This window comes from Macrotis lagotis, chromosome 1 (genome assembly GCF_037893015.1).
Source record: "Macrotis lagotis isolate mMagLag1 chromosome 1, bilby.v1.9.chrom.fasta, whole genome shotgun sequence".
NCBI classification, from domain to species: domain Eukaryota; kingdom Metazoa; phylum Chordata; class Mammalia; order Peramelemorphia; family Peramelidae; genus Macrotis; species Macrotis lagotis.
The window spans coordinates 436,789,887-436,814,684 of NC_133658.1; the positions used below are offsets into that span (position 1 = coordinate 436,789,887).

The window sequence follows — 24,798 nt, forward strand, 5'->3', positions numbered from 1 at the left end:
TTGTTCATCCTTCACTCTAGAAGAGGACCATGGCATCAGGAGGGGGATGTCTTGACTTTTGAGTGAACTGGATTTAAAGTGAGGCAGTTGTGCAAAGTCATAGACCTCACTCTTTCCTCCAGAGACATCAGAATCCATTGTCAAGACATAGGCCAAGATGACTGGTGATAGCTCCAGATGCAGTGGGGGGTGGGGTGGGGTGGGGCAGATCTTGGCCTTTTTTCAGCCACTGAATAACCCTGGGAAGGACAGCAAGAGAGGCAATGCTGTTACATAGGGACACTTCCAAGGGATTCTGGCCAAGTTTTTAAGTGTCTCCTTTTTTTTTCTTTCACCCCCCCCCATCCTGATGAGGGGTACACTTTTGATGACAAATGATAGCAACTCACTTCTAGCACTTTAAGGTTTGTAAAGGGGGTTGAGCCTCTTGTCAGAGAGAGATTTGGGAGCTGAGGGGTAGAGACCAGGCATTGAAGCAACTGATTCCCAGCCACTGCCTTTTCTTTGCTCAGTGCCCTACAGTAGAGGTGCCCTGGTGCAGAGGGACTCAATCAGTTCTCTCATTGCTAACATGACCGACCTATTGCTGTTATTCTTCAAATGTGAGACTTCTGCATTTAGGTTTGACAGGATTTGGGTCACATTCTAGCCTAGGCTGTATATTACCTTGCCTGTGACAAAAAAATTGGGACCAACTGGGCCCTGGGGAGTTGGAAAGTTCCAGCCACAGGACCATCTTCAGATGGCCCCACAGATTATTTGTGGTTTTCTCATCCTTTAAAATTGGTTTCTATTTTTTAGACCCCAGTCATGAAAGAGCCGGGGGGAATCTGCGATACTTTGAGAAGTTGTTAGAGGAAGAAAGGCTTGGAAAGAGCTTAAATGAGACTCCAGAGGCTGAACCGTCAATACGGGGAGGCATCTATGAGAGGCCCCTAGACTACCTGCCTGAGAGAGATGTCTACGAGGCTCTCTGTCGAGGGGAAGGCATTAAACTGGTGAGATCAAATTCTAGAATCAAAGGAGCTGGGAACTGGAAGGGCCCTGGAGAACAGAGGAGTCTGAGGTCTAGAGAGATTCAATGTCTTGCCCTAGGCCACACAACTAGGCAGTGGAAAAGCTAGAACTACAATTCAGATTTTTGGATTCTTAGTTGAGATGTGTGACTGTTCTGAGATTTTATTTTAATTGGGACTGCAAAAATCTAGTCCTATGGATAGGTATAGCACATGGTCTGATATGGAAACCAGAAACTCAAGTAAACATTGCCCCATGAACTCAACAGTTTGATAATTTTGGTAAATCTTAAATTTAGTTTTGAAGGCTTTTGGGAGGAAGAAACCAGAACCCTTATAGGAAGAAGAAGTGCCCAGGATCAAGATGTATAGTTGCTAGTGGTCTCTTATCTCTCTCTATAAACAATAAGTATAGACAATTCCAATTCCCTTGAACTTTTTTCTGTCACTCTATTTATAATGAATGAGCTTTCAAATAAGCATACAATATGTACCAGTTATCAGTTTTGGATATGACTATCTTCATGATAGGATATCCATCATTATTTAAATTGATACAAGCAGAGTTCATTTTTGTTCATAGAATCATAGATTTAAAGCCAGAAAGGACCTTAAAGGTCACCTATTCCATATAAATAAGGAAGCTGAGGCACAGGAAGATTTTTTAAAATTGATATGGGCAGTAATTGGGATCTGACCAAGATCTTCTGACTTGATCAACTAGGTGGTATAGTGGACAGAGTGTTGAACATGGAGTCAGAAGACAGGGTCAAATTTGATTTCAGATATTTGCTAGATGTGTGACCCTGGGCAAGTCACTGAACCCTGTTTGCCTCACTTTCCTCATCTATAAAATGAACTGGAGAAAGAAATGACAAACAACTTCATTATCTGTGCCAAGAAAATTCCAAATGGGGCCAGGAAGAATCAGATATGACTGAATTGACTGAACAACTTCTGACTTCAAATCCAGTCCATCCTTTGTACATAGTTTATGTTATATACACATATTTTCTTTGACTCATTGCAGAAAAACTAAAAACAACAACAACAACAAAAAGAACTGCTGAGGTGACTGCTTAAGGCTTTATAAAGGTCTAGGGATCTATCCCTTGGAGATGCTGAAAAGCCAGGCTTACATAAGTCTATAGACCTTTCTGTCTGGTATGGCCATTAGTCTTTTCATGTTGTAACTTAATGGCATGGCATTATTGGCATAGGTTGGAGGGAGAGGGCATTTCAGCCTTTTAGAGCAGAGGCTCAATTATGGGAGGGGTTCAAAACTCACCTAGAGTGATACTTCTTTTTCTGTGCCTCCCACAGACACCCCGGAGACAGAAGAGACTTTTCTGTAGATACCATGATGGAAACAGGACACCCCAGCTTCTGATTGCACCCTTTAAGGAAGAGGATGAGTGGGACAGCCCACACATTGTAAGATACTATGATATCCTGTCAGATGAAGAGATCGAGAGGATCAAGGAAATTGCAAAGCCTAAAGTAGGTGCCTCTTTATCTCCCTCATTTCTTCTTTTTGTTCCCAAAGGCTTTCCTCATGATACTGTTGGTACCTCTATATTACAAAAACATTTCCCTCTCAAAAAAAGAGAGAAAACATTGAAAACTTTAATTATCAGCTCAACTAAGTTTGCAAGTAATTATTTACATTTTAATTAATTTTTTAAAATGAAATCTACGTTCTTAGAAGAAGATGGATTCATTCCTTTCCACCCCAAAAGTCAACAATTGCCTTCCAGAGAAGCCTAGAGAATGAAAAAAAAATTCCCCCCTTCTAGATATACTAATATATTAGAGACAGGATAGACTGAACTCTTCCTCTAATTGATTTGGTGAATTGGACACTTGAGACCCAAACTGAGCCTTGAGAAGGTGTTTTGGAGCACACACACTTGGCATGAATCACACCTATTTCTGTGGTTGAGACATAGTCACTGCCAAGGTTCTATGCCAAGAGGGCCCAGTGGGATATTCCTAAGAATGGATGATGGTCATACAGGAGTCAGACAGTAGCAAGCACAGTCACTTGGTCCTTTTAAATCATTCAACCCACAACCTTTGTAAACAGCTCCTGGAAAGGGGTATGAGTTATATTTGGATATTTGGATGTCCCTACAGCAAGTTTTCTTTGAGTATTAGCCAGAAAACTGGTCCCCATCTGCTAAAAGAATCATACCCTGGTGAACCTGGATGTATGCCCTACTACTATCTCACAAATAAATAAAATTCATTCCAGGGTAAGCTTGGACAGAAATTCCAAAGGTTGGTTTTATAGAGTGATTCCTCTCAGACCAAGAAATGAGTTGGTGGCAGAAGTGACTTATTTTTAACACCCAGTGAGGATGTCCTTAACACTCTCACTTTTCCTTTCTTGAAGTTTGTGTTGGGAATTACCAATGAGTATCTGAGGTCTCTCCCAACTTGAATATCCTGTGTTTTGTCATTTGTACCCAACTTCATGCTGTGTGATAGTATAGCATCTCAGAGATCAGGTTTCTAGATCCTGCTGGGAATATTCTGATTGTGTGTGTGTGTGTGTGTGTGTGTGTGTGTGTGTGTGTGTGTGTGTGTAAAAAGAGAAAAAAGACAGGGAGAAAGAGACAGACAGAGAGACAGGGAGGAAGAGACAGAGAGAGAGAGAGAGAGAGAGAGAGAGAGAGACAGAGAGAGAGAGAGACAGAGAGAGAGAGAGAGAGACTCAGGGAGACAGTGAAACAGACAGAGAGAGAGAGAGAGAGAGAAAGAGAGAGAGAGCATGAGAGAGAAATTTCATTCGTAGAAGGGACTACTCTGGAGAAGCTAGGTGGCATGGTGGATAGAGCACTGACTTTGGAGTCAGTAGGACCTGGGTTCAAATTTGACCTCAGACACTTAATAATTACTTAACTGTGTGACCTTGGGCAAGCCACTTAACTCCATTGCACTGCAAAAACCAAAAAACCAAAAAAAAAAAAAAGATGGGATTACTCTGCAATTTATCCTCTCAGAAAATTGTCTTGGGACACTGAGTTTTAAACAACAGCCAAAACTTACATAGTTATGTATTATGTGCCCAGGTACTGTTCTAAGGCTTTATAAATATTATCTCATTTGATCTTCACAACAACCCTAGGAGATAGGTGAAATTATTATTTCCATTTAAAAGTTGAGGAAACTGAGGCAGGAGGTTAAGCAACTTGCTTATGTTCATATAGCTAGTAAATGTTCATGGCTGGCTTTGAACTCTGGTCTTCCTGACTCCAGACCAGGTGCTCTATACCCTGACCTATCTAAAATAAATCATGGCTTAATTAAGTGACTTACCTAAGGTCATATATTCATAGAATGTATCAGAAGAAGGATTTAAATAATTTCTTCATGACTCTGAGCAAAAAAGTAGAAATAGAACTGGAAGTCTGCACATTTAATAACTAGTAAATAAACATTGTGGTAAATGCTAGAAGGACAAAGAAAAGTAAAAGGCAGTCTCTGTTCTTAAGAATCTTACAATTTAATGGAGAAAACAAACAAATAACTACAAATAAACCATTTACAAGATAAAATTGGAAATAAACCACAGAGGGAAGGCATTAAAATTAATAGAGTTTGGGAAAGGCTTCCAATAGAAGGTATAATTTTAGCTGAGATGGTGTTATCTTGTTGGAGGAATAGCAAAGAGGATTGAATATCACTTGAAGAGTGTGTGTGTGTGTGTGTGTGTGTTCGCATGGGGAGGGTGTTGGGAGTGTAAGGGTTAAGACCAGAAAAATAGGGAATTTAATTTATGAAGAAGTTTTGAACCCCAATAAGAGAATTTTATTATGATTTGAGTGACTAAAGATTATTAAGTAGGCAGAAGAAAGATCACTTTGACAGCTGAGTGGAGGATAGACTAGAGTGAGTGGTGACAGCCTGAGGCAGGCATATACCATAGAGGGTGATTGTCCAGGTGTGAAGTGATAAAGGCCTGCATCAGAGTGATGGCATTGTCAGAGGAGATAAGGAAATGAGAGATGTTGCAAAGATATCATCTATAGGCTTTGGCAAATGATTGACTATGATAGAGGTGGGAAGAGTGGTGAGAGTTAGATATCAACGATGACACATTGCATGTGAACCTGATTTCATAGGGAGTTTCTTCTTAGACAAAGAAATGAATTAACAATCTGTTTTAGCACCCAAGGGGGATGTCCTTAACATCATATTGTGTTTTGTTTTGAGAATGAGTGGTTCTCTTCCAGTTCTATCTGCCTTACTTTGTTTGTGTGAGCCAAGCTTCATACTGGTGATAGTGTAACTGCTGATATAAGAGATCATAAATCTAAAACTGGAAAGATCTCATAGATTATATACACCAATTCCATCTTTTTTACTGATGAGAATATTGATCCCCAGAGAGTGACTGATCCAATGTCCAACCCACAGATTGGAACTTGAACCTGGGGCCTCAGAACTTCAGAGTCAGTGTTCTTTCTACCATACCAAAAGTTTTCTAACTATTGCCAAAGGCTATGCCTGGTAGTAATTTGCCCTCTGGAAGTCCTTAACTCTCCATGCTTCCGGTGCCTGAGTGCTAAGAATGTTACTGCTTGTTCAGTGAGCCAAGACATTTCTTTGAATTACTCCGCACCAGTTGACTTTCCACCCTGAGGCTACAGATGCTTACGCTGCTCTGCTTGCTAAGCTGGTAGGGAGGATGGGCTTTGAAGTAGCATCAGTAACACAGCCTTGCACTGGAAATAGCTGTAGCAGGAGATGGGCAGAGCACTGCCTTCTGGTATTGCCTTTCTAGGTTTTGCAATGTGTTTGAGGTCAGATATATTTGGTAAGAACTGGGAAGAGACTGGATTATTTAAAGAGGTATAAAGAAGAGGATGGTGGCAATCAAGGTACCACCATTTTACAAATACAAAGGCTGCCTGATGACTTTGAAAAAAGGGAATTGGGAAATTAAGAAATATATTATTTTCCTTCCCCTGATGAGCATTGTGACCATGGTAGGTTATACAAGGATACACAAGGTTACAGGTAGGATAATAGGGGAATGGAATATGCTATATTGATCTGAAGAAAATTCCCTACAGCTGTAAATGTCTTTGGCCACTATCTTAAGCAGATTAACAATAAGCCAGAAGCCCAACATGGTCTCAAGGGAACTTCCCCCATATCTGGAGAAATGGGAACTGATCCACTGTGCCTCTATCTAAACCAGGAATGACTAAACTCATTCCTAGATAGGTAAGAATGTGCTATTCAGGTAGTGACAGCTAGGAAGTGACCTTTCTTTGTCTATTTGAACTGTATTTTTCCTATTTCTGCATTTGAGCTTGTAAAAACTCACACTTAGGGCCAGGGAAGCTATATCTTGTTTTTCTTCCTTCTGTGATGCAGTGGAGGACCATCTGTTGCTAACAGTACTATTTGCTGGCAGATGATTGAGGTTGGAGTTGTTCCTTCCCTCATTTTCTAGCTATCTCTGGAGGTTCCAGGCCTCATAGGATTCACACAGGATGTGGAACAAAACACTCTTCATTTGTGCTCATCATTTTTTTGCCTTAGTTTCTCTTTTTCTAATTTTTAGATGAAGTGAAGGATGAATCTTGTTACATACTGCTTTTCTGTTTCCATTGGGCTACCATGGAAACGCGTGGTTTAATTTCTGTGAAAGAATCCAGGTTTGTTCCTTACAAATAGCCATTCTTTTTACATGGACATGAGTCATATTCCTAATTCTGGAGAAAGCATTCTGTTCCCTGTCCTTTGCCTGTCAGAATGGGGTGGAGAAGGAGACTGAGGATCCAGCTGGCAGCGGGGGATGGGGAGGAGCAGTGCCTGAGTAAGATGATGAATCTAGATTAACTTGGATTTAAGAAGAGAAAATTTTGCAAATGGAAAAAAAAACCCCAAGCCTGTTCTAGGGGTCAGAGTAGGGCTTTTGGGCTCATTGACAATAATTTTTATAAGGGAAAAAACTTGGAATCCTGGCTTTGTTTGAGTCGGCAGTATGAAAAGCTGTTTTTTAGAGGACAGATGTGTGAGAAGTTGGGGGTTGGGGGATATGGGTGGAGTTGAACTTGCTGAGTGAGCTTGTGGAAAGAAAAGGAACAAGCCATGAGGATCCCCCTCCTTCCCTCCCTCCTACAGACTCAACCTCAAAGGTATAACAATAACAATTTTTCCTGATGTTTTGTGCAAGAGGGTGATAATGAGGAGCCAGCAGGTAGGGGATGCCTTGGACATTCAGGGAAGAATCAGTAATGGGAAGCTCTTTGTACCCTCAGGGAATCTTGGCCAGCTTTAGATAAGGGTTACAGTTCTGGGCAGCTGGGTTAGTGAAGACCAAGAGAAGAATCAAGAGAACCAACCAAGAGAAGTCTTCCTGGGGACTTCTTTCTAGGAGTGACCATCCTTAGTATCTGCCAAGTAAGAGCAGAGATGGAATCTGAGCATCACTTCTCTAGGGCCTTTAACTGAGTTCTCTGTACCCCTTTGCATCACAACGTTTATGGGTATAGAGTAAGCTGTTCTGTATTCTGATCCCTCATTACTTTCCCTATAATTCTTTGGGTTTAGCTGTGTCATTCTCTATTTCTATACTCCATTGCCTGGGGATGGTGGTGAGATGAGTTATTGGACATCCTGCACAGGTAAGGTAAGGAGGGCTTGGAATGTCTTTCTTTTATTGCTGTATTCTTAATAATTAGCACAATGCCTACTACAGATCCAGTGCTTTAATAAATGCTTTTTCATTCATTTATTCCTTTACTTATTTTCTTCCCCAATAACTAGGTATTTGCCTAGGAACTCTGTTTTGAAAATAAGTGGTACATCCTCTTTTGCCTGATGGGCAGCAGACATCTAAACCCTGTCCTCTGTCTCTGCCTCTTATCCCCCTTGGTGTATTGGGGTCCTGTGTGTGCCCTTGACTGGGACATGTGGTGTGTCTCCTGGCTCCTTTAAGCCAGATTTGGGCTCTTGAGCCTACACACTGCTCTCTGAACTTGACTTGCCATCTTCTGTGCCCATGATTTTGAATGCTGAGGATGCTTACTCTCCTCACCACCATCTCTTGGGATTCCTTCAAGCTTCAGCTCAATACTGGCCCTTTTAAAGAAGGCTTTCCAATTATCTCAGCTATTAATACCTGTTACTCCTCCAAAGCAAACATGCTTATTTTGTATATACATTGTATTTACTTACTTATGACCATGTATCCCATGAAGGGAGGGACTATTATTTTTGCCTTTTTATAAAAATACATAACACTTATCATAACCACTAAAAGCTATCTAAAAGACAGCTTTTCATACTGCTGACTCAAACAAAGCCAGGATTCCAAGGTTTTTTCCCTTACAAAAAATTATTGTCAATGAGCCAAAAAGCCCTACTCTGATCCCTAGAACAGGCTTGGATTTTTTTTTCCATCTGCAAAATTTTCTCTTCTTAAATGCAAGTGATTGGAACATAGTAAATATTTATTAAGTGATTGTTGATTGATTGATTTGGGTGCTTCATGATCCTTTGAGACTAGAACAGTTTGAGAGAGGAACTTCTCAGCCTTCCTCACTACGTAAATTAGCTTCATGGAGCAGAAGACTAGTATCCTTCTCTGCTTTGTTGCAATCCTATTGTGGGAGGGGGCTGCTGAATAGGGAAAAAAAGAAAAACTCTGATCATCTGGTCCTACTCCCCACAGCTGGCAAGAGCCACAGTCCGTGACCCAAAGACAGGCGTACTCACCGTGGCCAACTACAGGGTTTCCAAAAGGTAAGGGGGGAGTTACTCTTCTCTCTGGGCCCCCAGCCCTAAACTTGGCCCTGGGGTATTCTGACAGTTGATTTACAGTTTGTGTTGTTACTTTCCAGTTATACTCCTTTCCTATTTACCTCTGTCTCTACTATTTAACCTTCTGAATAATGAGTTCTTGTCATAAGCCAATCATACCATGTGATATAATGTGTGTGTGTATGTGTGTGTGTGTGTGTGTGTGTGTGTGTGTGTGTTTGTGTGTGTGTGTGTGTGTTTCTGTGTTTCTGTACTTATGCAATGGGTTGTGAAGAGGCAAGGTTCTGTAATGGAGAGAATGCAAAATTCAGTCTGTCTTCTTACTTGGCACTGGAATCCTTTTACAATCTGGATCCAACCTGCCTTTTAAGCCTCATTTTACATCATTTTAGGTAAACTGGCTTCCTTGATGTTCCATAAACTCAGAATCCTATAGCCTACCCCCATGTCTTTGCATAGATGGTTCCAAAAAATGAATTGTATTCTTCTCCCTTCCTCCTAACATTCATTAATTTTTATCAGGATTCAGCCTAAGTGCTTTCTTATCTTCCATGAGAATCCTTTCCTCATCTCTGTAGATCAGGAATTCTTAAACTGAGGGTCTGTGAACTTTGGAAAAATATAAATATAAATTCAGTATAAATATAAAAATATAAAAATATAAAAACAGTATAATTGGTTTCCTTTGCATTTCTATTTTTCTATTTCATAATCCTTTGCTTTTCATTTTATACATTTAAAAACATTATTGTGTCCATCCATTTGCTAGACTGCCATAAGACTCCATACCAAAAAGGTAAAGGACTGCCTTAGATGTTGGTGCTATCTCTCTTTTCAAATAATCTGAAATTTACCTCTGGGTATAAATATTATACCCCATGTTGGAACATAAACTTTTTGAAGGCACAGATCATTTTTTTTTGTTTTTGACTCTGTAAATGCAGTGTTTTTCACATGATAGGTATGTAATAAATTCTTGCTGAATTTAATCAATTGAACACTTTCTATCTTTGCAACTTCTAGGCAAATTATCTAACTTCATCTTCCTCATTGGTAGAATAAGGCTGAACTAGATTGTCTTTAAGGTCCATTCTACCTCTCAATTCTTAGGTTACTGATAGTAGTATATTTGTGTGTTTATACATATGGCATGAAGGATGTTTACGGACCAGTTGTGGAGTGGAACTAGTTGGTGTTTCCAATGAAACCCCAGTTATGCTGAAAGTGCCCTGACTAGGTTATGATAGCTTGTTATTTTGAAAAGCTGGGCTAGAGGTAGAAGAACTCCCTGGTAATTCAGTGCCAATATCCTGACTCTAACCCCTTTTTTCCATTTTCTACTTGAACCAGCAATGGTCTTCTCCTACCCCCTTCTTTTCCCAAGCTGAACTATTCCCATGTATCGTTGAGCACTCATTCCATGTTCCTCTCTGTCTGTTCTCCATTACCTAGCTCATGGCTACAAGAGAAAGATGATCCTGTCATTGCCCAACTGAACAGAAGAATGCAGTACATCACGGGATTGTCTGTGACAACAGCTGAGTTGCTACAGGTAGGAACCCCGGCAGGGGTTGGGGTAGAGTCTCCAAGGGAATTGGGAAAATGTGCACTTTCTAGAAATGATAAGAAAAAGAAGGGGAGGAAATAGGGATGAGAATCCCAATCAATTATTGTTTATTAAATTCCTGCAATGTGTCAAGCACTGTTGAGTTGCTGAGAATACAAAGGCAAAACCAAAAACATTTTCTACCTTCAAGAAACTTGCAAACTATTTGTGAAAACAGTAAGTACATATCAACTTGAGTTAAAAATATATGCAAAGTAAAGACAAGTTCTTCAGTAAGGGTTGGGGTTGGATTGAGAAAATTCTCTGGGAGGTTGCTGAAATCATTTGGGTGAGTGAAGTATCTTGGAAAATGGTATAACTTCAGAGGGCTGTGGCTTTTGATTCTCTTCAAACTGAGGAGCTATGATGTTCCTCTGTCAGAAGGACAATATCTGGTTCAAGTAGATATAATATTGGGCAGAGCTCCTTATAGAACCCAGCATTTCCATCTGGACCAGGTCTTGAGTTTTCCTTTTGTTCCTGTTGGCCATATCTTCTCATTTTCCAGACCAAATTGAGTCTTGTTTTTCCAAAGCCCAAGGACCCTACAGAGGCACTGGTCCTTTGAGGAGGCTTCATTGTGCTCTCCATTTGGGCCTTGTTTGCTTAACTATATTCATGTCACTTCCTCCACAGGTTGCAAACTATGGAATGGGAGGGCAGTATGAGCCTCATTTTGACTTCTCCAGGGTAAGCTCCCAAACTTTACCCTGGGCTAGCAGGTCCCAGGGCCTTCCAGATTCCCAATCCCCAGGGGTAAGTGAATCTTGGCTAGAGGAGGGCTAAGAGTGACAGGTCCCCCAGGCTCCCAGGGGCTTTGGCTTTGTTCTACAGGGTTGAACACAGAGTCCAGAATTTCTTTGAAACAGAACTATCTGTGAGTCACACTGACCCCTACCCATCATCTGCATCCTGAACCTTAATAGATGATGTCCCCAACTTCCACCGGGTTTGTCAACCTGTCAGGTTGCTTCTTTCACTTTGTCCATACATATGTGCATATACATGTGTGGAAATGCTTATATTTTATAATCACCCTGTTCAGGCTTCTTCCTAGCCCTAGATTTCAATCTCAATCATAAATAAACTGCTTGATAGATTTCTTCTCTCTCAGTGAAGCCATAAGTTCCCAGAGACATGCCCTGCTTCTTCTTCCCTGCTCCCAGACATTTACCAAATTATACCTCACCTTGACTTGTCTTTCCCCCACCCCATCTAGGAAAGTCACACTGCATAGCTGATCCTGGTCACAAAGACCCTTTGGGTAGACTTATCCTGTGTCATCTGTGTTCCTAGGGTTGATGTGTGGGCTCTCTGTGTTTCCCTGGTCCCCAGCAATTCTTGGCCCTAGGTTTTATAGCATCCCTATACCCATTGGGTTGTTGGCTCCAAAGGTCTCCATCCATACCTTGTCTCCACTCCCTGCCCCCTTCTCCTTATGTGACGGGAAGGACTGATCACTCGCTCAGGTGGAAGTTGTTGTTTGTTACAGCGGCCTTTTGACAGCGGCCTGAAAACGGAGGGGAATAGGTTAGCGACATTTCTAAACTATGTAAGTACTGGGCTTTGGCCCTCTTCTTCACTCTTAACTTAATTTTTATAGAAAGGTGAGCCAGATTTCAAATTAGGGATGGGGAATCGTGTGGCCACATTCTTGAACTACGTGAGTATGATGTGTGTACAAAGCCAGCACTGCAGTGACTGCAGCCCAAGAATGCACCCTCCTCTGGGTGCCAACCTCGAGGGCTGGCACACAGTGCAGGCAGTTTTCAGTTATCCATAGCCTGCCTCAGACCCACCCTGCCTGCCCTCCAGCACCCTCTTTTCCCATTTATAGCTGCCCAGAGCAGAAGAGGTCAGACAGAATAAAAAGGCAAATGTGAAGGACAGTCCTTTCTGGATTTCCCAATCAATTCTATAAACCCAGGCTGACTTGCCATACAGACTCTGAGCAATCTCCTCTGCAAGATCAAAGGAGGATGCCTCCTTATTTTGCAGATGAGGAAACAGAGTCACAGAGGGAAAATGACTTACTCAAGGTAGTAAACAGAATCAAGTATTAAGTTAGGTTCTTAGATCCCAGAATTAGTAATAATAATCATCATAAATAATAGCTAACATTTATATATAACATATTAAAAATTTCAAGATTTACATGTCTCATGTAATCTTTATGATAGCCCTTTAAAGTGGGTGTTATTATCATTCCCATCTTACATATGAGGAAACTGAAACTGAGGGAGATTAAATTGCTTATCCAGAATCTCATAGTTAGTAAGTATCTGAGGTAGAGTTTGAGCCCTTGGAAATTTTTCTGACTTCCAAGTCCAGTACTCTATTCCTTTGTCACCTACCTGCCTCTTGGGTGCCCAGCAAATACTAAAGGAGTCAAAGATCAGACCAGAGAAGTAGAACAAGATTAGGTCCACTGCACCTGTTTCAAAGTCAAGGAGAGTGATGGATCATGCATGGCATTGTCCTCCAAAAATGTTGAGAATAGGGATCTGGCAATGACTGTATTGGATTCTTTGGGAGTACCGCTTATTACATATTTGGGGACTGGAGAGGAGTAGAAAAGCAATTTGGGATGCCTAAGCATGTCAAGGCTCACTAGCCTCCTGATGTACTGCCCTTTAATCCCTCAATGCTGCGGATAACTGAGAGCTGGCTGGAGCTGAGGATGGTGTTGCCCAATCTTAGCTTCTGTTCCCAATCACAGGTCCCTCCTCAAGGGTGGACATCCCAGGCTTGTTCTTCATGACCTTAGTTACATATCAGACCTTGAAAAATCAGGAGTCATGGTGAAAGGAGGCATGTGACTGGGAATAGAAGGGAATAACCAGTAGATGATTTGCTTTTAACTCCAATTGCTTCCTGTATTTTCTCTCCCAGAATCAGAGAATCTCTTCCATTGCCTAATTCCTCTGAGCTGCTTCTCACATTTTTACTGTTATTGGAGGCTGGGCGGGGGGGGAGCAGGGCTCGAGTTTGCAGCAATGACTCACTTTACCTTTTAACCCAGGGGACTTTTTCTTTGTGTTTATTATAGATGAGGCAGATCTTAACTTATTTCGGGGAGAATTTAAAGAGATTTCTCCTTCTGGGAATAGAGTTTGAGAATAAAAGAAAAGGTTTCTTTTGTAACACTTAACTTTTGTCTTCAAGTTTTATTACCACAATCTGGTAAATGTTCAGCTTTGAAGCCATTTGGGGTTTAGGTTTGATTCAATTAAGATTTAAAAAAGTAGCCATTCAGAACTCCATATGTGGAACTGCTGCTTTCTCTTTTTTTGGCCCTTCTAGACTGGGTATACTTAGCCCATAGTGTAGAGTTAAGTCCTGATGAGTTTTATTTGGAATGACTTACCTCTTTATAGGAGGTAAAATGGGTGCCAAGGTTATGGTTCTGAGCCTGGCCCCTGTTCCGGGGTGCTGAAAATTTGCTGTTTATTCTTTTCTTTGCCTCTTGTGTACTCGAAGACTCTTCTCTGAGTCAGTAAGAAATGTATAGACTAGCAAAATAGTATATAACATCAAATATTGTTCAAACTGAGCAAATATTTTAAAAAAATCTTAAAAAAGTGAAAGAAAAATGGAATTATAAGCCAGGTAAAGAAAACAAAAGCTAACTTCACAGTTGTTTTAGTCCTGACTCGTTTTCCTGGTAATTGAGGTTTAATATTTGAAAAGAATGAAATATTCATAGGTCATTCAACTATCAACTTCATGGTCTCTTGTGTATGTGTAAGTGTTTGTTTGTGTGTGTGTGTATGTGTGTTTAATGTTTTTTTGAGAATCTTTTTTTCTTAAAGGCAAGTGCTCTCATATTACAAAACAACATCTTTAATACTTCTTTTTCGGAAAATAACTTAATGCCTATTATTGAGAATTTCTTAATACTGTTGATTGTGGAGGTTCAGTGAGCTTTGTTATAGAGCTCTATGGTGCAACTCTGAGTTACTTCTCTTTTGGATTGTACCTGGGATATATAATGGCTTTGCCCACCTTGCACAGAGAGCCTTCAGTTGATCCAGTGGCATAGGGATAGATGTAGAGCCCAGAGCCCCAAGAGACTGCCTGTTCATGATAACACTAAGGCACCCTCCCTCCAACTCAGTCCAGTTAGTATATATTAATGATACTGACTCTGCACAAGTAACTGAGGATACCAAGACAAGATGAAAAAGAAATCCTGCCCTCAGGAAGCTTATATTCTGCTTGGGGTAGGAGTTACTTCATGTACACATGATAATTTGAGATTAGAGAAATCACTAACAACGAGAGGGAAGTTTCTTGGAGTTGGGGAGCCTCAGGAAGCCAGAGATGCTAGGAGACAGAGGTAGGGATGGAGTAATGTATGTTTCCCCTTTGTAGTTTTGCTTCTTCTGAGATTACTGAGGACCATGATTCACTGCCATGTATCTTCCATAGGCAAAGACTTATGGAACACTTTCAGTTAGAAGGAAGTTTAGGATTTTCCTTCCCTTTAACAACTCACATGTATCATCAAGGAATTGGGCTGATGTCAGGGAAAGGGATCCTGTGCTAGAGATCCACTCCTTGTCAGCCGGACAGGTGGCCAAGCCAGGACCATGTCCTATTCATCCCAAATGATGGTTGTCTTTAATTATTCTCCTGGAAGGTTTGGGTTATACACAGAATGTTATTTTTCCTGAATTACTGATGCTAGCTTGTCATTAAAGGAGGTTATTTTGTAATAGGGAAGCACTTATCTTTAAGCAAATCCAATGTATGAAAAAAAACAGATTTGGAAAAAAAAGATAATTTAGGATGAGAAGTTCACTTTAAAGAAAGATTTCCCATAGGAATCCTTTGAATATAGCACTATCTCCTCTATCTAGTGCATTCAAATAGGATTTCAGTTAACAAAAATTCAATGTATCATCAACCAATCTTTCTGAAGATAACTTATACTTAGACAGCAGTTGATCTTTAGTCTGGTTGGTTTTGTGAGACTTTAATTGAAATATCCTTAATTACTGTGACTTGTTTTTCTAGATGAGCGATGTTGAAGCTGGTGGAGCTACAGTATTTCCAGACTTTGGGGCAACAATTTGGCCTAAAAAGGTAACCTTATTCACAGCTCAGTCCATACTGTTCCCTTGAATGAAACAGCATCCATATAAAGCTAATGGTCATCTACCCTCCAAGATTCCAAGGAATTTCCAGTTCTGTTTGGCCCTGTCTTGACTCTCAGACATTCTGAGCTGAGCTCTTAGCCCATAATTCTAACCCTAGGGACAAGAGAGGCAAGACAATGATTAGCAGATCCTTAAAAGGGTCAACTACATGGAAGGGAAAGGAAAAAAAAGCCCGGTGAAGAGAATCTCAGAGTCCTTGGGCACCATGGGACTATCATCAGAGGTTTGGTGCCTGGCCTGGACCAGGGAGGGGAACCAAATTAAATGCTGCTAAAAGCAGATTTCAAGTTACTTTGTCTCAGCACAGCTAGGGAAAAGAAGACACCAAATGATGTCTGATTTCCAAGGCACTAACAGAGTTATGGTTCATGTTCACACCCTGAATTCATTAGCTAGGTTTGTCATGTCTAGTTGATCTCCCACACTGAGAAAATTCCCTTTCCTTCCACTATCATTTTTTAAATACTCTCTTTATGCTGACTCAGAGCCTCACTAAAGGAGAATATCATAGCACATGTTGCAGCCTGGACCTCTATCTTGATCAGGTCCTCTCTCTTTTAGGGTACATCAGTATTCTGGTATAATCTCTTTCGAAGCGGGGAGGGTGACTATCGGACAAGACATGCGGCCTGCCCAGTGCTTGTTGGCAGTAAATGGGGTGAGTGACAGGCCCTGGGTTTCTTTGACCCCTAAAAGAGACCTAGAGTTGGTATGAGCACAGGGATCAAATGTTTCCTATCAGGCTCTAATTCTCAGTAGAATTGACCCTATCAGATTTACCCAAAGCCCAATTCAGAATGTTCCTGGTTTGGGTTTTTTTTTAATACTAATCCACAAGGCCTCTAGCTTCAAGCTCCCCTGAGCCAAGTTTGCCAGTGAGACCCTCCTTAGAGGTCCTCAGGGAAGGGGTAGGAATCTTGAGCAAATTTTGAATTCCTTTCCTGCTCAAAATAGTGCCTAGCATACAGGCATTTCATAAGTACTTACAGATTTTAATTGAAATAAATTGGGGCTACAATGGATAAAACACAAGACTTATAGTTAGGAAGAATTGGGTTTAAATTAAAATCTGCCTGGGTGACCATGAGTAAATTCTCTTAATTTCTCTGTTTCTTCATCTGTAAAGTGGGGATAATACCAATTGTATATACATGGTAGAATGCAGTTAAAATAAGATTAATAATAACAGCCAACATTTATGTTGCACTTTAAAGTTTGCAAAACTCTTTACAAATGTCTCATTTCATCATCACAAAAACCTGGAGAGGTAGATGCTATTCTTTTTTTTTTTCTTTGCAAGGCAAATGGGGTTAAGTGGCTTGCCCAAGGCCACACAGCTAGGTAATTATTAAGTGTCTGAGACTGGATTTGAAGCCAGGTACTCCTGACTCCAAGGCCAGTGCTTTATCCACTATGCCACCTAGCCGCCACGGTAGATGCTATTCTTATATTTATTTTACAGATGAGGAAATCAAGGCAGGCAACTTGTCTTGATGACACAGAGAGTAAATGTCTGAGGCTCAATTTGAACTCAGGTCTTTATGATTCCAAGTTGATTACTGATTGACCTAGCAATTTATATAATAGATCTAAAGACTTTGGCAAACTTTTTAAGTTCTGTATCAATGTCAGCTCTGATTATTTTCATGCTGAGGAGGGACTGTGGAGAAAACAGCAAGACATGATATATGGACCACATACCTCTGCCCTGGTCATCTTTCATGCTATTTGACTCACAACATTCGGGCCTCTTAGTTTTCCCTCAGCTATTTCCTATAGAGCAGATATGATTGTAACTCAGTATTTCACTTATTCACAGTTTCCAATAAATGGTTCCATGAACGGGGACAAGAGTTCTTGAGACCATGTGGATCGACAGAAGTTGACTGACATCCCTTCCAGCTTTGGCTTCCTCAGTGCTCTTTCAATGATTTTCCCTGTCCTTCTAGATCAATCCACTGGCCATGGAAGCACAGAATTATCCCAGCAGTCCCTCAAAAAGTGACCATTTATGAGCAAAGTGAAGGTAGAATGGAGAGAGAGAAGGGGTGTGGATCATGCACTCCCCTCCCTCCCCTACACACACAAGCACAGTGACCTCCATTGATCCTTCCTTGCTAGTCTCTGGTTGTCTAGGATGTGGGGCTACCAAGCCAGTCTACCTGGTTCTATGAATATTTCCCAGATGGTTTTGATACTAAATATTTCCTTGAATCAAAGTTTGAAACTTTCACTTAATTTTATTTTGTTTCTATGGTTTGTGGGATTATCTGAAAAATAAATATTTCTAAACAAAGACCAGAAGGATTGTCTTTGTGATGTGTGTGTGTGTGTGTGTGTGTGTGTGTGTGTGTGTGTGTGTGTGTGTGTAAAAAGCAAGAAGTACCAAGTTAATATTTCCTAAGATGGGGCCCAGGATTGGGCAAATCAACTGGGGCTTATGTAGAGGGGTTGGGTGGTGGTCTAGACTTCTAGAGCCAAGATCGTCAAAGTGTAGCCTGATCCCAGTCGATTCAGAGTAATATGGTGGGCTACATCCTATCCTCCCTGAAAACCATTCAATTGCTAGTTTGCCTTGAACACAAGCACATTTACTCTTGTTCCCCAGTACTTCCCCACTCTACCCTTTTCTTAATACCCAATTCCTCTGAGGTAGGTCTTAGCCTCATAGTGTTATAAACTAACTACACTCCAGTTATTTAACCAGCATTTATTAAGGGCCTACTATGTGCCAGCCACCTGTAGCAGCCACTGAGAAGGTATCATTGGCAAAATTACACCCACCTCCTAATATATTGTACCCTTTGTCTTCCAATCACTTGATGATCAAGCAGGTCCTCTCAGAGAGCCTCCGTGTCAGTAACTTCTAGCCCTTTTTCTTTCAAGGGATACAAAGGGAATCTCATATGGGTTGTCAAATTTTCTAATTTCTACCTCAGTCACATTTCTCTCATCTGCCCTTTTCTATTATACAGCCACTACTTCAGTTCACTCTCTTATCACATCTCACCTGGAGTATTGCAATAATTGATCTCCTTCTCCCCAATTCACCCTCCACTCAATTGCCAAGTTATTTTTCTAGAATTCATATTGACTACACACTCTCATTTCCAATAAACTCTAGTGACTCTAAAATTTGATTCTAAAATCAAATACTATTTCATCAGTGAATTATGTGATTCCTTTAGAATTTCTATTTTATATAAGTTTCATATGAATATGTTATACATTAGTACAGTAGTACAAGAAAATAAAGTATATATGAACATTGGGAGATGAACTTAATTTATTATTATTATTATTATTATTTTTACTGATAGGAGTTCATGATCAAAAATGTTTGGAGACTAGTCCCAACAAAGCAGCCAAGATCCTTCACTCTTTTTTTTTTTTAAGTTTTTTTGCAAGGCAATGGGGTTAAGTGGCTTGCCCAAGGCCACCTGGCTAGGTAATTATTTAATGTCTGAGGCCGGATTTGAACTCAGGTACTCCTGACTCCAGGGCTGGTGCTCTATCCACTGTGCCACCTAGCCACCTAGCCACCCCCTATCCTTCACTCTTAAAAGGACAAGTGATTAGAATGTTTTTTGATAGATGACCAGCAATCTCAGGTTATAGCATCTAGGGTTGATCCTCCGGAGTCCAGAGGGAGTTAGGAAGGATGGTCCTCAAAAATTGCTGTAAATCTGTTTGTCTCACTTCCCTTTCCCTCACAGAGTGTCAGCCACATCCTAGAACTTGCCTCCAGTCAAGTATAGCATGACTCTTCCTCCCTCTCATCTTTTTTTTTTTTTAGTTTGGTAGTATTTATTTTTTATTTTATTTTATTTTTTTATTTTTGGAATGTTTTTTATTTTATTTTTTCCAATTACATGCAAAGATAGTTTTCAACAATCAATTTCTTGTAAACTTTTGAGTTGCACGTTTTTTTCTTTTAAATTTATTTTTTTATTCTCATTTTGTACAGATTTTTTTTACATTAATAAAATATTCTTGTTTACAAATAAACAAAATACCCCTCCTCCCCCATGAATATAGATAGACTTGTTTGGGCGAAAAAAGCAAAGGGGAGAGAAAAAAATTAAAATAAAAAAACAATAGTAATAATTGTAGGTATGGCCAGGTGGTGCAATGGACGAAGCACCAGCCCTGGAGCCATGAGCACCCGAGTCCATATCCAGCCTTGGAAACCCAACAATGACCCAGCCGTGTGACATGCAAGCCACCCGATCCCCACTGCCCTGCAAAAACCAAAAATAAAAAAGAAAGAAAAAAAAGACTCAAAATAAAATAAAGTAAAATAGTAATAATAGGGGTGGCTGGGTGGCAGACAGAGCATTGGCCCTTGAGCCAGGAGCACCTGGGTCCAAATCCGGCCCCAGACACCCAAAGATCACCCCGCTATGTGGCCCCAGGCAGGCCATCCAGCCCTACTTACCCTGCACCCTCCCCCAAATAATGATAACAAAAAATGTGCTTGAGTCTTTGTTCCAACACCAACAACTCTGTCATGGGTGGATCTCATTCTTTATGATAAGTCCATCACAAAAGTTATTTCCATATTTTTCCACCGTTGCCATTGCTGATCGCAACTCCCTCCTTTCTTATTTCTCCAATACCATGTACTATATTTTCTCTCTCCTTTCACTCTGACTCTGCTGTAGGGTCACTGAGTGGCACAGCAGACAGATCCCTGGCCCTGGGGCCAAGAAGCCCTGAGCCCCCATACCATCCCTTAGGCCCAGAATCCACCTGGCCCTGTGGTCCTGGGCAGGCCTTCCATTCCCAGCTCCTTGCAAGAAGTAAGAAAGAAAATGTGTTATATCTGGCCACTCTCCCCCCATGGTCCATCCTCTCCTCCTTTATTCACATCCCCACCCCTTCCCCCTGCTCCCCCCTCCTTCTTACTCCAGATGTCTATACCCCATTGAGTATATTTGCTGTTTCCTCTCCTAGCCATCTCTGATGAGAGCAAAGTTTCCCTCATTCCCCCTTGCCTCCCCGCTTCCATATCATTGCAATAGCTCATTGTAATAAAAAAAATCTTATTTGAAATATCTTGGACTATTCCCCCTCTCCTTTTTCTTTCTCCCATTCCATTTCCCTTTTTTTCTATTGACTCCATTTTTACACCATATTTTATCTTCGAATTCAGCTTTCTCCTGTGCTTCAACTATAAAAGCTCCCTCTACCTGCTCTATTAACTGAGAGGGTTCATATGAGTATTATCAGTCATTTTTCTATACATGCAGTTCATCCTCATTAAGTCCCTCATATTTCCCCCCCTCCTCCAATCTCCATGCTTCACCTGAGTCCTGTATCTGAAGATCAAACCTTCTGTTCAGCTCTGGCCATTCCAAAAGGAACATTTGAAATTCCCCCGGTTCATTGAAAGTCCATCTTTTTCCCTGGAAGAGGACATTCAGCCTTGCTGGGTAGTTCATTCTTGGCTGCATTCTAAGCTCTCTTGCCTTCTGGCATATTGTATTCCAAGCCCTACGAGCTTCCAGTGTAGCTGCTGCTAAGTCCTGTGTGATCCTGACTGCAGCTCCACGATATTTGAACTGTGTCCTTCTGGCTGCTTGTAATATTTTCTTTTTGACTTGGGAGTTCTGGAACTTGGCTATAATATTCCTAGGGGTTGGTTTTTTGGGATCTCTTTCTCTGGGGGATTGGTGGATTCTCTCCATTTCTATTTTGCCCTCTGCTTCTAGAATATCAGGGCAATTTTCCTGTAGTAATTCTTTGAAAATGATGTCAAGGCTCTTTTCCTGATCATGACTTTCAGGTATTCCAATAATTTTAAATTATCTTTCCTAAGTCTGTTTACATATCAGTTGTTTTTTCAATGAGATATTTCACATTTTCTTCTAATTTTTCTTTTTTTTTTTTTGGTTTTGAAGTATTGATTCCTGATTTCTGTTAAATTCATCAATCTTCTTGAATTCTATTCTTTGTCTGAAGGATTTGTTCTCCTCAGAGAGTTTTCTTATCTCTTTTTCCATCTGGCCAATTTTGCTTTTTAAAGCATTCTTCTCCTCAATAACTTTTTGAACTGTTTTATCCATTTGACCTAAGCTTGTTTTTAGCATGCTATTTTCTTCAGCATTTTTTGGATTTCCTTGACTAAGCTGTTGACTTCATTTTCATGTTTTTCCTGCATCTCTCTCTCCTTTCTTTTCCCAGTTTTTCTTCCAACTCCCTCATTTGATTTTCAAAGTCTTTTTTGAGCTCTATCATAGCCTGAGCCCAATTTCTGTTTTTCTTGGAGTCTTTACATGCAGGAACTTGTGCTTCTTCATCTTCAGACTGAGTATTTTGGTCCTTCTTGGGCTCATTTGCAAAATATTTCTCAATAGTCTTCTTTTTGTTTCTCTGCTTGCTCATTTTCCCAGCCTGGGCCTGGTTTTGGGGTGCTTCCTGAACTTTTGGGACACTCCCACAAGGATCTCAGTCTGTGAGGCTCTGTCCTCCCTCCTGGTCTGTGAATGACCATAAGCGCCCCCCCTCTGCCAAGGGGCTGAGGTGGGGGGGGGGGCTCTGTTCTATGGGGGGGGCCTAGACTGCAATCAGGATCTGCATGTGGTCAGAGCCCCAGAGTCCTGTTTCAGGGGCAAAGGACAGAGCTAGGCAGTCTCTCTTCACTCCCCTCCCTCAGCTCAATGAGCTCAAGCCCTGTGGGCTCCTGCTTAAGGGCTCCGCCTGCTTCTGTTTCCAGCTCTGGGCTGCTGAAAGACCAAGCTGCTACCTGTGTGCCCCGAGGGCTGTGCTCCATGTGCTGGCTCTGGCAGAGGTCCCCCGCTGTTCCCCCACTTTGTGCCTGGTGCTCCTTGGGGAGCAGCTCAGGAGACTCCCCCACTGCTGTGAGCTGAGACTCCCAGCGCCCTGGGGCTGCCTCCGGGAGGCTGAGGTTCTTTGGCTCTGGTGGGCCACCCCTCTGGCGGGCTGCCTCTCCAATCCCGGGGAGCAGAGCCTTTCTGCTCTTTTTCCGGTTACCTTGAGTAGGAGAACTGCCTCACTGGGTCCCTTTGTGGGTTCTGTCTCGAAAGTTTAGTTAGAGTCCTTAGCTGATGAATTTTATCAGAGAACTCCTAAGACTCGATCCCTTCTTGTCGCCATCTTGGCTCTGCCCCCCCCTCTCATCTTTGACCTCTTTACTTTGACATAGTTTATAGAATTTTTAAGTGAATAACTAATATGTGATAATTCAATTGAATAAGCATTAATTAAGCACCCACAATAGGTCAGACATTGAGCAAGGTGCTGTGGATACAAAACTCAAAACAATTTTTGTCCTGAAGGAAATTGCATTTTCCTGGGAGGAACCAACTTGTGCACAGATAATTAGAGAGAAAATATATACACAGCAAAATAAATGCAAGATGACATAAGAGGAAAATAATTGTTGCAGGGTCTATGGGGAAACAAAGAGTGAATTGTTGGTGGAGTTGTGAATTGGTCTGCATTCTGAAAAGCAATTTGAATAATGCCCAGAAAGATACCAAGTTGTGCACACCCTTTAACTCAGCTACTGCATTGAGATCAAAGAAAGAGGGGGAAAAGGCTTCTAGGTACAAAAGTATTTATCACAGCTCTTTTCCAATTTGTCCTCCACAAAGTCACTAAAATGATTTTCTAAAGCACAGGTCTGATGTCATCCCCTTACTCAATAAAATGCCTCCAGGATCAAATACAAAATATTCTTTTTGGCATTCAAAGTCCCCTGGAGCTCCCTCTTACCTTTCCAGTCTTCTTATACCTTACTCCCTAATACATACTCTTAATCCAATGACATTGTCCTCCTGGCTTTCCCATGAACAAGACACTCCATTACTTGACTTTGGTTTTTTCTCTGCCTTTCTCTCAAGCATCTCATGTCCACCTACTGACTTCCCTAGCTTTCTTTAAGTCTCAACTAAAAACCTTCCTCAACCCTTCTTAATTTTAGGACCTTCCCTCAGTTAATTATTTCTTATATATACTGTATGTAGCTTGTTCTGTATGTGTTTGTATGTTTTCTCTTCCCTTAGCTTGTAAGCTCCTTGAAGGCAAGGACTGTCTTTTATCTTTTTCATGTAACTCAAGCACTTGAGTGCCTAAGAAATAGCTGCTTAATGTGTTTATATATTGATTGATTTTTATGTTAGCCAAAAATTGGAAAGAGGACTCTGTCTTCCTATTGGGCAATGGTTAAACAAATTGTGGTATAGGAAATGAAAGTGTTCCATAAAATTGATGAAATCTACAATTTGATCTCTATGAATTGATAAAAGTAGAGTGAATAGAACCAGTGGAACAATTTATTCAAGATAGAAAGATTATAAAGAAAAACAACTCTGAGAGATGTTAGAACTCTGATCAATGCAATAATAAACTGCAGTTACAGGTTCAAAAAAATGAAGATGAGGCATCTAACAGAGAAGTGATAGATTTTAAGTTACAGAAAGAAACATTTTTTATCTTAGCTAACATAGGAATTTGTTTTGCTGGACTATGCAGATATCTATTGATAGAATTCTAAAATTGCTCAATGGATGGGTATTAGGAAGAATAGATTTATTAAATTAAATTAGACTAAATTTGTTAAAAGCCTGTCATTTGAAAAATAAATTATTTTTTAAATAAAGTGAAAAAATGAAGAAAAAGAACTGTAAAATATTTCTTGGAAAGGGGGGATCTAAAAGTTGAGAGCATCAGGAAGCCTCAAAAAAGTTTATGTTTGGACAGAATGAGTCTAATTTCTTTTCCACACAACAGTCCTAGTGTGATGTAGCAGAATGTGCAGGATTTGGAATCAGAAATCCTCAGTTCAAATATGAATTCTGCCACATAATGACCTTGAGCAAGTCATTTAGTCTCTTTGACCCCCAGGTTCCACATGTGTCAAATAAGGGAGTTGAATGGATGTTCTCTTGGATACTTTCCAACTCAAAGTCTAGAGAGAGGGTCATAAACTTAAAAACAACTCTTAAAAAATATATTCTCCTTCCCCCAAATTTTCCCCAAGTAAGTCTTTCCTCTTCAACCTCCTCTGGACACTAGCTTTTTCTCATTGTTCTTTCTAAAATGAGTTGCCTAGAAATTAACACAATTATTTTAGATGTAGTTCTACCAGAGGACTTTGACCTCCATCTTCCGGAAACTGAGTTTCTCTTAATCCAATCTAAGATCACATTTGCTTTCTTGGCTAATGTAATTTGTTCAGCAGTCTGCTAAAACCCCCAAATCATTT

At 40.7% G+C, this 24,798-nt stretch overlaps 1 protein-coding gene across 4 annotated transcripts in view; it reads left to right on the plus strand.

The window, feature by feature from the left end:
* Positions 1 to 17,932, plus strand: part of P4HA2 (prolyl 4-hydroxylase subunit alpha 2) — a 45,975-nt gene extending 28,043 nt beyond the window's left edge. For 2 of the 4 annotated variants that reach the window (XM_074213287.1, XM_074213284.1), the window contains 9 exons: positions 802 to 998; positions 2,340 to 2,516; positions 8,710 to 8,780; positions 10,251 to 10,350; positions 11,041 to 11,094; positions 11,897 to 11,956; positions 15,424 to 15,492; positions 16,128 to 16,224; positions 17,386 to 17,932. In XM_074213287.1, the coding sequence (XP_074069388.1) occupies positions 802 to 998; positions 2,340 to 2,516; positions 8,710 to 8,780; positions 10,251 to 10,350; positions 11,041 to 11,094; positions 11,897 to 11,956; positions 15,424 to 15,492; positions 16,128 to 16,224; positions 17,386 to 17,456 (896 nt within the window). In that variant the 3' untranslated portion in view covers positions 17,457 to 17,932. Of the gene's footprint in view, positions 1 to 801; positions 999 to 2,339; positions 2,517 to 8,709; positions 8,781 to 10,250; positions 10,351 to 11,040; positions 11,095 to 11,896; positions 11,957 to 12,007; positions 12,068 to 15,423; positions 15,493 to 16,127; positions 16,225 to 17,385 lie in introns of all 4 variants that reach the window. The other 2 variants (XM_074213288.1, XM_074213286.1) reach the window with 2 other exon arrangements.
* Positions 17,933 to 24,798: the final 6,866 nt, after the last annotated feature.